General features: G+C 40.9%; 1 protein-coding gene across 2 annotated transcripts in view; it reads right to left on the bottom strand.

Moving 5' to 3' along the window:
* DOCK2 (dedicator of cytokinesis 2) overlaps positions 1–13,118 on the bottom strand; it is a 184,486-nt gene that overhangs the window by 117,288 nt on the left and 54,080 nt on the right. For both annotated transcript variants that reach the window (XM_071569841.1, XM_071569840.1), the window contains one exon: positions 1,301–1,449. In XM_071569841.1, coding sequence (XP_071425942.1) covers positions 1,301–1,449 — 149 coding nt within the window. The remainder of the gene's footprint in view (positions 1–1,300; positions 1,450–13,118) is intronic.

Below are 13,118 nucleotides of genomic sequence, written 5' to 3' on the forward strand. Positions count from 1 at the left end.
ATTTGGGGTGTTTGAAATGCAGGTGTTTTCAGTTCTCAGCAACTGCTCTGCTGTTCTGCATGTTCTCACACCAACAACAGCTACAAACTCATGTTCTCACTAGGCCCTAACAAGTCTCTGATGTGTCACTCCTGGTACAATGGACAGCAACTGTTTAGCTGGAAAATAAACTTAATTTAAGTGGTACATGTGTAGAAAGTATCATTCCATCTTGCCTGTGTCTGTGTTTTACCTTGTCAAGGATGCAGCATCAAAAGAGTTACGTTACAACCTTATGGGCTGATAACTTTGATTTTTCCCCTATTGTGCCTTCAATGTTTCTCTTAAGAATTCCTCTCCAAGTTCAAATCCTCCAATACCTCCTTAGTATCAGCTGGTGTGGATCCCTCCTGAAGTGTTTATGCCCAAAACAAGGAGGAAAAAAGCTCAGAATACATATGGAAAGAGTTGCCTGTGCAGAGATGAAACCAAGGGAGTTGCTGCAGTGATTTCATTACTAGGAATGACCCAAGGATCTACAGTGAAAAACTAAAATCACAACTGGCCTTCATCCAAACTCTGCAAAGTTTAAACAGAAAAGTGCATTTCAGGAAAAACCAGCAAATATTCACAGGAGAAATTATCATTTTTCTACTGTACTTAATTATAAGGTTTTCTCAGAATAAATTCTTCAAATAATAAAGTCTTCAAACCTTCATTGAATAACCTACTGCCCATTAAAAAGTGAGGAGCTAAGAAATTAATTCAACATTTTCTCAAATGAGAAAAAACCCAGCCACCCAGATCACATTTTCTGTAGTGCTCCAAAATTTCCAGAGCCTGAGAAAGAAATTACAGACTCCAAGTGAAACATAGTAAAGAATAATCTGTTTTACACAGACATTATTGAGAATGGAGACCATACCTACAACATTTATACAGTGGAAAGCATTTCTTTCAGAAACCACAAGGGTTTTTATAAGGGAAAGAAAACAAAATTTGGAATTTCTTCTGAATCATTAGAATAAAAACAGAATCATCAAGTAATTTGGGTTGGACAGAACCTTGAAGGGATACTTAATCCAACCCTGTGAGGAGCAGGGACATCTTCAGCTTGGTTGGGTTGCTCAGGCTTCAGTCCTTCACCTTTAATACCTCAACTGCTCTTTAATTTGAGTTTATGAAAAATAGGAGGAAAGTTCAATTTGCCACTGACTCGTATTAAAAATTTAAATGAGATTAATCATAATCAATAATTTACCACCTCATCAGCTCAGGCTTACTACAGCCTTGGGCCATCTCCATCCCCATCAGTACTCACAGGGTCTTGGCAGCTCAGAACCTCCAGGATACTGTTGAGTAATTCCACACAGTACTTCTTCTCCTGGACCTGCAGCTGCTGCTCCTCCTTCTGTTCCAGCAATTCCTTCAGCTCTTTTGTGATCACAGGGAGCAGAATGTCCCTGCATTCTGAAAGAAAGCAAATTATCTTAAGAATATCAATCAAATCCTGCTCCCACCTAAACCCTCCTGCACACAGTGGGACACAATGTGCTTCAAAGCAACGTGGAGCTGTGGGTTTTCCAGTTGTGCCTCAGCAATACTCCAAAACTCTTGGGATATTTTTATAAGTCACCAATATTTCTCCTGTATCAAACCCACAACTTCCCGATAAAAGGGATTTGTTTCAGTTCAATTCTGAAGGCTGTTCAGCTTATCCCAAACACTTGGGGGAAATTACTCATTTGTGTACAAAGCACCTGGAAATAAGTTGTGTTTCAGCTCTGCCAGGCTTTTAATGTAAGAAAAAAATTATACTGATTCTTTCTGAAAATAAGACAAACAGCAACAGAATGTGTATGTCCATAATTTTGAAGAATACCTTCCAAAGGCACATTAAAGAATGCAGATTTTAATGAAAGGCCCATCAGGCCTATAAGAGCAAGAGCTGTGCATACATTGACCTTATTTAAATTGAAGGAAGCCCACAAATACTGAGTTACATCCCAGTCTCACAGGCTGCACAGCCTCTGTCCTTGCAGGTTTTCAAGACCTGATTGGAGCAACCTGCTCTGGCCAGAAGCAGAACATACCAAGTAAATGCCACAACACAAGAAAAAACTTGTAGCAGACTATGAGATCTTGAAGCTTTGGAAAATAAAGAGACTCTCAGAGTAAGGAGGATACATCTCTACATATGTGCCTGTACATGGAAATTGGGATGGGTTTAGGGCTTGTAACATTTTTATCCACAGACTCCAGCAACAAGGTTTCCTGTATCAGAAGAGATGGTATCAAACTCATTACCCTGAAGACAGATAGGAAAAACCTATTTCTTGTCATTTTGATCCATAGCATTTGCACAGCATCTCCAGAGAGGCATAAAAACTGTTTCACACACATTAAACCTCTATGGAAATACGTCTGCAACACAATTTCTCTTTTCTGATCCCCACTCCTGCCCCATCCCTGTGCTCCTTTCCAGACTCTCTGTGTGCAGGATATGCTGGTTTATCACATCCTAACCCCCATCTTTCCTGTAGGACTGTGGATCCAGTACACTGACCTAACAAACCTGACTGCATTGTATCTGTGTCTACACGTGGCAACATTTGGTGTCACAAATTCTCTGCTCTAAACCTGCTGTGGGTAAAATACACTTTTTATAAGGCTGCATAACTATTACCCCAACCATCTTCAACAGACACAGTAACAGCTAAAACTAAATCCAAGATGAAGAATCCAGCACACCCAACCTTTAATTAATCTGCAATGATATGTAGGATTCCAAATCAACAATATGTAGGAAATTCAGCTGGCAACTTTTTCCCCATAACTACCATTCTTAAAAATAGTGCCTTGAAATCATTTCCACTTCTAAAAACATCAGCAGGGTGTGCTATGGGAACAGGCCTGTTCTTAACAGCCAAGTTCAAAGTGACATCAAGTTTTGTGACATCTCAGGCACTTTCCACCTCTCACAAAGAGGATGGAACATTATATGCACTTACCAGTTTCACATCCGCCAGGATAAACATACTTAGTGCTCTCACTCCTCCAAAATAATATCCAGCTCAATTTTCAAGCTATTAAGATGTCCCTTTGAACTGCCTGACAGCCAGCAAATATAAAAATTCCCTTTGGGTTGCTTTAAAAGTTACAGGAAGCAACTGGAGAATAAACCCCTATACTTAATGAGCTTTATTTCAAAAGCAAAGTCCGAGAGTAGGCTGAGCAAAGTCACTGATCAAGAGGAAGGCTGTATTTTAGCTACAGTTCAGTTTGAATTTGTACTCATAGAAAATAGAAAGCCAGGCCTTCAGGTCAGGGGTGTGTGTGTGTGTGTGTGGCTCAGCTTCGCGAACAAAGCTTTGGGCAGGGCTGTCCCCACGTGGGTGAGCCCCTCCAGCCCGTGCAGTGCATTTTAGGTGAGGCTCAGCGTGCACAGAACTGGCCCCACCGTTTCAGTCCTGAGGTTCATCTGCCACGGCCGAGCGAGCTTGGACAGGGACAGTGAAGTCCTCAGGACTAGAACCTACAGCCCCCGGCATTTCCCAGGAGGTCTCCCATCCAAGTACTAATCCGGGGCTGACCCTGCTGAGCTTCTGACGGGATCGGATGTCAGGGAGGCTTGAACTGCCCAGGTCAGGTATTATGGGTATATTAATCACTGCATTAATCTGATTTCTCATTCCAGTGATACTCATTTGATCCACAGTCAGCAAGAACAGAAGAGATGAGGAGTCACAAGTTGTGCTGGACACCTCAAAGAGGAGAGGGAGCACCATCCCTGAACTAAAACTGCTCCAGGCCAGGGGTCAGAGACCATTCAAGGTTTCCTCCCACCATGAAAATGCCTGCTGTTGTCTGTAACTCCTTTAAAAACCACAAACACACACGTGTCTTGGGGAAAGAATGACATCTGTGATATAATTTGTCTTCTGGATGAAGCCATTCCATTCTTCCTAAACACAGATAAAGCTGAGCTGCTTGCACAGCCCAAACTTTCCTGTGGCACTGAGAGAACAGCAGGGGCAGAAGGTACAATTGATTTCCTCCAGTTCTAAGAGCTAATTACTCTGCAAGTTCAGTACTCCCTGTTGTACTTTGCAATATAAATTAAAATTTGATCCATATTGGATACACAGAGAATCTGTTAAAAGGGCTTTACATGTGTAGCTGGTCAATAACTTACAGTGCATTTTCAGAGGGGAACAACCTTGCAGTGTCAAGCTACATGGAAATTCAAAGGTTGTTTAACTAGCCTTAGCTTTTGGGTTTTTTTGTTTGTTTGTGTTTTTTTTTTTAAAGAAACCTACCACTGATATTAATATGAAAAAAGCAATATATTTTAGCAATCAAATTTTATCCTTTTTTGTTGTTGTTGTTGTTGTGTTCACTGCTTTGGTTAAAATTAAGGCTACATGCCTATTTTGTGACCAGCTCCTGGATCAACTCAGCTTGCCAGTTAACCCAGGAGAATTACTTAATTATGTCATGTACTTCTATGATACTATTCATAAATAGAAGAAAAGGAAAATTAATCAGGTTTTATAAGATCTCTACTTGTCAAACTCATCCCATGTGAGGATGCACTTCCAAGAGGTTTTGAAGATCACATACAATCAAAGCAATTGCAAAAGATCGGTATTTGTAGCAAAGAAGCTACAGGGAAACATAAACCTGCCTTTGTATCTTTGACAACTTGGCTAAAACTATTTCAATAAAACATTAAAAAAACCCCAAATCCTTCTACCATCCTGGGACAAAGAAGAGTTTATTGAACATGAGCCAGAGTGTGCCCAGGTGGGCAGGAAAGCACCTGCCCTGGCTCAGGAATGGTGTGGTAGCACTACCAGGGCAGTGCCCATCCCCTGCACCCGAGGGAGCTGGGGGGGCTCAGCCTGGAGAAAAGGAGGCTCAGGGGGACCTTCTGGCTCTGTACAACTCCCTGCCAGGCTGAAGAGAGGTGGGTCTTGCTCTTTTCTCTCCAGTAACCAGCGATAAGATGAGCAGAAGCTGCCTCAGGGGTTGCCAAGCCCTGGCACAGCTGCCCAGGGCAGTGGGGGAGTGCCAGCCCCTGGAGGGATTTACAGGACATGTGGATCTGAACCCTGGGGACATGGCTTAGTGGGGACTTGGCAAAGTTAGACTTACAGCTGGGCTCAATCTTAAGGCTCTTTCCTGACCTAAATGATTCTGTAAGTCTATGATTAAGCAATTCACAGACCCACATCTCCTCCCATGGCCCAAGACATTTCAAACCAGAGAAGGGAGAGTCATGGAGGGGAGCAGACACAGGTTTAAGTACCAGCTGCTTTCTTCACTGCTTGATAAATGAGTGAGAACATTGCCAACAACATCTCCTCTTCCTTAATGTTCAAAAGTATGAAACACCCCAACAGTTCTGATTATTTTTTTTTTCCTGGCTGCCCCAAACTTTATTTGAACACACCAAACATCCGCATGTGGTTTGAGCATCTCACATTTTCTTCATCATTCAAAAGACATTGTACTGTACATACTGATCAACCCCAAATTCCAACACACTTCTTGGATAAGTTCCCTGGCAGCACCTCCCTCAGTAAGGACAGGGAGATTCATTCTCAGAGATTAAGCAGTTATATGATTTTTATTTTGGGTTTGGTTGGGATTGTTTGAACCCACTCCATTCAGCTTATTCTCCTTCAGGAGGTACCTAATGATTTTTTATGTACCAAGTAAGTGAAATTCACACTCCTAAGTCATTAAGGTAATAATGTCATTACAAAAGACATTTGTGTCTCCTTCAGCAAAAATCACAGACGGGCTGAACGCTTCCTATGTGCAGCCAAAATGGTAATAAAGATTTAACACCACTTTGTCTCCCTTAGGAAATACTCCTCCTGATTCCCTGGCTTGCCTCTAGTCATACCCATCTGTTAGGATGGCGTCATGCCCACTGAAAGGCTGGCATGCCAATCTAATAAGGACATAGGTGTCATCTGAATACAGGTTTAGAACAAAGCCTTAAAAATAAAGCCAGTGAACAATGTTCTTGCAATGAGGAGAGGCTTGTGAGGGCAGCCAGGGCTCAACCAGAGCACTGTGCTGCTTCACAGAGGACACCTGTTCCCAGCTGCAGGGATCTTCTTATTCAGCCTTCCTTCCTTGCTATTTGCCATTCAGTTCTTTGCTGGAAGCCCAAAAGGAATGAATTGAAAATGGCATATATTTTGTTTGTTGCTAAACCTAAATTGCAATTTCCCAGTGTAGAGAAGGGAGGGTACCACAGGTCACCTGCTGACTGACAGCACTACAAGAGGCAAATTCTTTTTCCCTCCTGGAATCTATTATTAACATAGAGGAGGGAGAAGCACAGCTGGTCTGTGAGGTGGGCACACATGGTGTGTCAACAGGACATGGGGCGGCACCAGCACCCACGCCCCTCCTGCAGCAGGCACAGCTGGGGAACAACCCAAAGCTGGGGTTGTCTCCAAGCTTCTCCACCCCCCATGGCAGCTGAGGGATGCCAGGGATTCCAAGGCAGCCAGAACTTCTAGCACTGCCCCTGCTGGAGCCAAACCAGCTTTCTCAGCACTCAGTGCCTTTTGCAGCCTGCAGTCACTGCCTGGAACACAGGTTGGCAGCTCATCCTCTCTGGCAGACTTAGAGCCTTCAGGTCCCTTCCAGCCCAGGGGCCATTCCATAATTCTGTGAATATTGATGAATTCCAGCTTGCTTGCTTCCACATGTCATTTGACTGACACACAATCCATGTCATATCAACTGCTGGAGTACTTTGTTCTCTCTTTTCTGCTTGAAGTATTTCAACCAAGCTTTACACATACTTTTAGAAGTTTGTTTTTAAAATTAGTTCACCTAATTTGGTTTAGATTTCCCTCCAAACAACAAGATTTCTTGCAAATGGAACTGAAAAACGCCATGATAAGTCAAGTCTAACAAAAAGTTGCCAGTAGCAACACGAGCACGTCACTTACTCCCCCCAAAACAAAGGAATGGCTTTAATCTACAAATGTTCATCATAAATATATGCAAACAGATACCCACAGATATGTTTATGTCATCCTTATCCATATCAAAATATTGCAGGAATACAACTGGCAAAAAAAGAATACAGGATTTGAAGAGATGATTTAAAGGTAATATACCATTGGGGGAAAAGCCAAGAAATGAAAAAGCTGAATATAAAAATCAAATCTACAGGAAATACTTTGTTTCTATAGAGAACCATTTTAAAGGATTTTATGAACAGGGAGTAATTTTGATTTTTTTCCCCAGGAGCTAAACACAGGGGAGTAACATGCACAAACAATCTCCTATGCTCAAACATTTGAGAACGTTGAGAAGTTGTGATGCAAACAGTGCAGGAAGAAAAATCACAGAAAAAAATAAAAAAAACCCAAACCAAAACAAAAGAAAACAAAATCCTTTAGCTTAAGTACTCATGGGAACAAACCCTCAAGATTATAAATGTTAAAATCAATATCTATAACTTAATTCTGAGCATAATAATTAAACTCCAAGGTGCTTTATCAGAAATTAAGACTCCTTAGATTTAAACTAGTTTCTTAGCAGTCCTGAAGGTTAAAACAATATACAAGATCAGCAACAGAAATTCCCAATAATTTTCAAGTAATGAAATGAAATAAACTATTTCACAGGTAAAACTCAGTAATGCCTACAAAGCATTAGAAATCAAGCTAATTTTGGTGTGTCCAAATACCTCTCATTTAAACAGCAGTAAAATACAAAGAGGGAGGAAAAAGCATTCCTACAGTGTTGGCATTTCTTGTGGCATATTAACCCTCAGTGCTGACATATGTCTGTGCTGCTCTCCTTCCAAAGGCAGCAAGGTTGGCATATGCTGGACATGCCATGGTGGGACAGGACCTGCAGCTCGAGCCAAGAGGCTGCAGCTCCACTGCCACCCCAGTGCCACCCCAGTGCCACCCTGCCAGTGCCCATCTGGGTGACCTACTTCCAGTCTGTGGCCTTTGCAGGAGGTGTCTCAGTGACAGCACAGCCCCCTCCTTGGGAGGGACCACCAGGGAACACTGTCAAAAGCAGCACTGTCAATAATGCACAGTTGATCATAAGTTGAAGCATTTTATATTCATTTCACACCAATAAAACCCAATTCTCCCAGGGCTGAGCCATTTACACATTTCAGCATAATGTCAGTGAATATCCATGGCCAGCTCAGAGTGAACATCTCCCTCCAAATACCATCCACTCAGCCCCACCACAGTAAAAACTCCCTGTGATCTGTGAACAGCTACCCCTTAATTTGTTGATCTCTCAAACACAGAATTTTGGCAATAGGTTTTGTAAAAACAAACCAACCCAGCAACAAACTGTGGTGCCTCGAAAGCATTTCACAGAGAAATGAAGCAATTCTAACAAAACTTCTTCACAAGAGGGAGAACAATCCATGAGATCCCACTGTACAAAGGAAAGATGTATGACAGGAGACAGTTTCTTACATTATAAATGAGACTGAAATCCCATTAGAGGTGCTTATACAGGACAAGAAAACCATTTCTTTCCCTCTGAGATTTTAAAACAAAGAAATATCGAGTGATCCGAAAGGAAGAGCCAAAAATTAAGATTTCTTGTCCTCTGACCAAAAAAAGACACAATAGTCTGAGGACAGAACTGCATAAAAATCTGTTCCTGTGCTCACACGTCCTGTTCAAACGTTTCCAAATGAGATGCTGGAAGTGCCCAGGCAAGAAAAAAAAACATTCATCTTCCTGCACTGAGCCCCTCAAACACCTGAGCTGCCAAAACTCTGTGAACTGGGTTGGAGTTCCAGAGTGGGAACAGGAAATCAATGGCTCCACAAACCCCCTGGCAACAGAATTGAGAGGCTGCTAAAAGTGCTGCAGTGCTGGGGGGCCTCTGAAGGTCAGTCCCAGCAGCAGGACCTGCCTCCTCTCTGATGAAACCACTCCATGCCAGGAGCCCAGAGTGAGAGCCTGGGAATAAATATTAATAAATTCAGTTTACCCTCCAGATTTCCAATTTCAGGTTCAGCTGCAATTTATTTAATAAAGACAAATTTTACTGCCTTTTTTATTAATTTTTTTTTTTTTAAAACACATTTCCATGTTTTCACAAGTCTGGGAATCTCAATGGGTCAGAGAATAGAAATGCCAGCATATGGAATCCAATGGAATTACAAAGACAGCACCACTGGGAATGGATGTGAATTAATTGAACTGGAACTGCAATGAACTACATTGAAGGAGACTAAATACAGAAATCTGGAGGAAAAATGGACAATCTGAAACACACATGAATTAATAGACTGTAATTAGCAGTGTAGTTAAATATATTCCATATTCATGGCAGAAAAAGCCTGGGAATACTTATTAATAAATTCAGTTTACCCTCCAGCTTTCCAGGTTCAGGTTCAGCTGTAACTTATTTAATAAAGACAAACTTCACTGGCTTTTTTTTTTTTAAACACATTTCCATGTTTTCACAAGTCTGGGAATCTCAATGGGTCAGAGAATAGAAATGCCAGCATATGGAATCCAATGGAATTACAAAGACAGCACCACTGGGAATGGATGTGAATTAATTGAACTGGAACTGCAATGAACTACATTGAAGGAGACCAAATACAGAAATCTGGAGGAAAAATGGACAATCTGAAACACGAATTAATAGACAGTAATTAGCAGTGTAGTTAAATATATTCCATATTCATGGCAGAAACAAAAGCTACCTGTTCCAGATAAATGTGAACTTTGGTTAATGACTCTGTTGGCAATCTCAGCTTAATTACCAGGCTGGAGCCTGTTCTCTGATGGACGACATGTGCTTTCACTCCTTCCAGCTCATTGAGTGCAGCAGTGAATCAGGCACCAGCTACACCCTACACACTGTTCATTCTCTACCCAATTAATTTTAAAATCAATTGTGTTTGATGTAGAGTAAAAAAAGCAGCATTGGAATTCTCTATTTTAAACCACAGCAATGTAAATTAAAAAACAATTGTTTGCTATTTACTGTTGACAGCATTAAAATAGCAGAGTGCAGGAACATTTTCATACCCACAATGATATTAAAGATACTTAATTGTGTGTTGGTCTTTTCACATCCTTCAGTGTCTACAACTTAAACATGTTGTGGAATTTTCCTGTCAGGTAATTAAAACATGAAGGTTGAAAAGAAAACATAAACACAGAGAAATCAAAATCTATTAGTTAGATAAAAAAAACCCACCCTGAAATTACTACAGGGATGATTTTCTGCCATTAGCAATGTAAGGGCAGGTTGGGTGAGAGGAAAGGTGTAAGAATCACTACCAAAAAGAGAAACTAAATGGCCCAACAGATACTTGGGGAACACCATCAAGGCAACAGAAACATTTTCAGATGGCCACACTGTGTTAGAGGAGCAACAACCTCATGGGATGGTCACAGGAAAAGCAAAATATACTTGCAGAAGTCTGTGTGATCTGACTGGGTTGCACTGAGGGTGAGGAAAAGCTATGCCTGGCCCAGCAATTAAAAAAAAAATAAATAAAAAAGGGAAATTGTCATGTTGAGTCATCTTAAACTCTAAATAACAGCAATTCTAAACCTTGTGACACCAAAAAGAAGCTGTTTTATTCTGTCACTTTGTCAAAATACTGAAGTGTAGAATCTTTACATGAATATTTGTTAGTTGGCAAGAATACTCTCTGGATAGCAGCACCATGACATAAGTCATGATATTGCTGAAGGAATATGTCATGATAAGGCTAAAACAAACTGGACGTGTCTTAACTTCATTTTAATATGACCTCAACTTTATTTCTCTGCCTTGTACAACTGCTTCTTCAGAGGACTTTTCTTGTTTTAAACTAATGTATAAAAAACCCCAGACAATCCATTTCCTCAGGCTCTTCCAAAAAGAACATTATAAGCACTGTTATATAATCTTATACCAAATATTGCTCTTAAAAACATTTTAGGGGAGCTTTTGCACATGTGATCACCACAAGCATATGAACAAAGAGTGAATTTCTCCATTTTACCAAATGGGTAAATTAGAACTGCCCATTCCTAGTGCAGGTTTGGGGCTGTGGCTGCTCAGATACTCAGGATACAAAACCAGCACAGAGGGTTTGGATAACACAGGGGTTTAATCTCCAAATTGAAGACTAAACTAACCCCCTACCTACCTGTCTGGGGAAAATGAAAATGTATTAATTATCTGGTCAGCAGTATGTGAAACCAACCATTTGTTGCTTTTATAAAAGGTCCTCAGAATTAAAAATCCTCTTAGCAAAATTTCTTATTCATTATTCCCCAAAAACTGCAGAAACAAAATACATGTACCCTTTTTATAATTCCCAGTGCATTCTGAGGCAGACAGTTCCCACAATATAATACACCAGCTACATATTTGAAGACATCAGACAAGCTGCTCTGACAGGCAACCAGCAATCCATTATTATTATTTATCTGCAGGCACTAAAAGCTTTGCAGAGTATTTTGCATTAAAGGCCTGTTAAACACATGAAACCAGCACCACACTAAGCAGACTATAATGGAAATTTCCTGGGAATCCAAACCCCACTTTTTTCTCCTCTGGACCATCCACATGGAAAAAAAAGGACAAGGCATAAGTGAATAGAACTGTGGAGTACACGAGTTCTTGCATGCTCAACAATTTTCCCTCTGGATCTTTATTAGGGCTTTATTTCTTATTGTACAAGCACAGGATTTGCTGTGCTGACCAGCACTCCTGATCTATGAACCAGCCAACTGCACTCCAAGGCAACAAATTTCTTTCAGGAAAAATCATTGAGCCAAAAAAAAAATTTAAAAAAAGTTTATGGCTTACACTTACTTTCTAAGCATTAACCACAGTCAGGGTGAGTGAATTCCAGCAGGATCAGGAATTGCAGTGAGTGCATTATTTTAACCCAGGAGTGTTTCAGTTTTGTGAGAGAATATTTCTCCTTCTGGTCTAAATGTTACCACGAGCAGCACAGATAAAAGCATGACTGGCACTTCTGATCTTAGAAACAGCAGCAGTAAAAGCAACTGGTAATGAAGTGATATATCAGACCCTGCTTGTAAAACAGAAATACAGTCAACTATAGAGAAAACTGTGACTACAGAATTAGAACTGCTTGTAAATTAATTAGCTGAATCTGCTTTTAATAGCTTGGATCAATGTCTGGAGATATCTAAGCTGTAGCTACTTAAGTTTCACCAATTCAAGCAACTGTGAATCTTATATATAGTTTAAAAAAATCACAGCTGATGACCATGAAACTATTAACATAAATATAGCTTAAAATACTAGCCAATTTAATCCAAACAATAAAACCAATTACATTATTTTCTTCATTTTCCCCCCAAGAATTCTATAATGGTCTCCAAATACAACAGACACAGCTTATAGTTAAAGTTTACAGTATAGATTTCAGTCTCAATAGAATGCAACACAGGGTTTAAAATAAAGTGCAATTTTTATCTGTCCTGGCTAGTTAGAACTGCATCCCTCTCCTGGCAGCACAGAATGAGGTGAGCAAAGCAATCCCCTCTCAATCTTCTCACACTCAGCACTATTTCCTACTCACTGCTGTACTGTCAAGTCACTCAAATATTATCTATAAATTGTCAGAATCTGAAATTATGACAGAACAGGCATCAACATTCCCCTGAGCAGGCTGTGTGCCTCAGGTGCTGAAGGTTGTCTGCTCAGCAAGGAGAGAGAAGCTGGTCCAGGAGAGGAGACAGAACACTCAACCCTGGGGCTGGAGCCAGCCATGGACAACTTGACCTCCCTGAGTGTTCCTCCAGCAAACATTCCCTTCTGTGATAATGGGAAGGGAAACTCAGCACGAGGCTGATACAGACAGTTCAGTATCATTAACACTCCTGAGAGTGGAGAAAGACACTAAGTTCTGCTAAAGGTCAAGAAATATCCTAATTCCTCTGGCTGGAAATGCTGCATTGCAGCTGAAGATGGGAGAGACAATGAGATTTTTTGCCCTCTTCCCAGGCAGGGTCCTTATGTAACAGCTGTGTTCACAAGGCTTCACTTCATCTTCCTGTTTCCTTATGGACCTTCCAAGGGGTTCAAAGGATGTGCAGCTTCCCCACCTGGGCACTGGATCCCAGGAAAGG

This window comes from Pithys albifrons, chromosome 15 (assembly GCF_047495875.1).
Source record: "Pithys albifrons albifrons isolate INPA30051 chromosome 15, PitAlb_v1, whole genome shotgun sequence".
Classification (NCBI taxonomy): domain Eukaryota; kingdom Metazoa; phylum Chordata; class Aves; order Passeriformes; family Thamnophilidae; genus Pithys; species Pithys albifrons.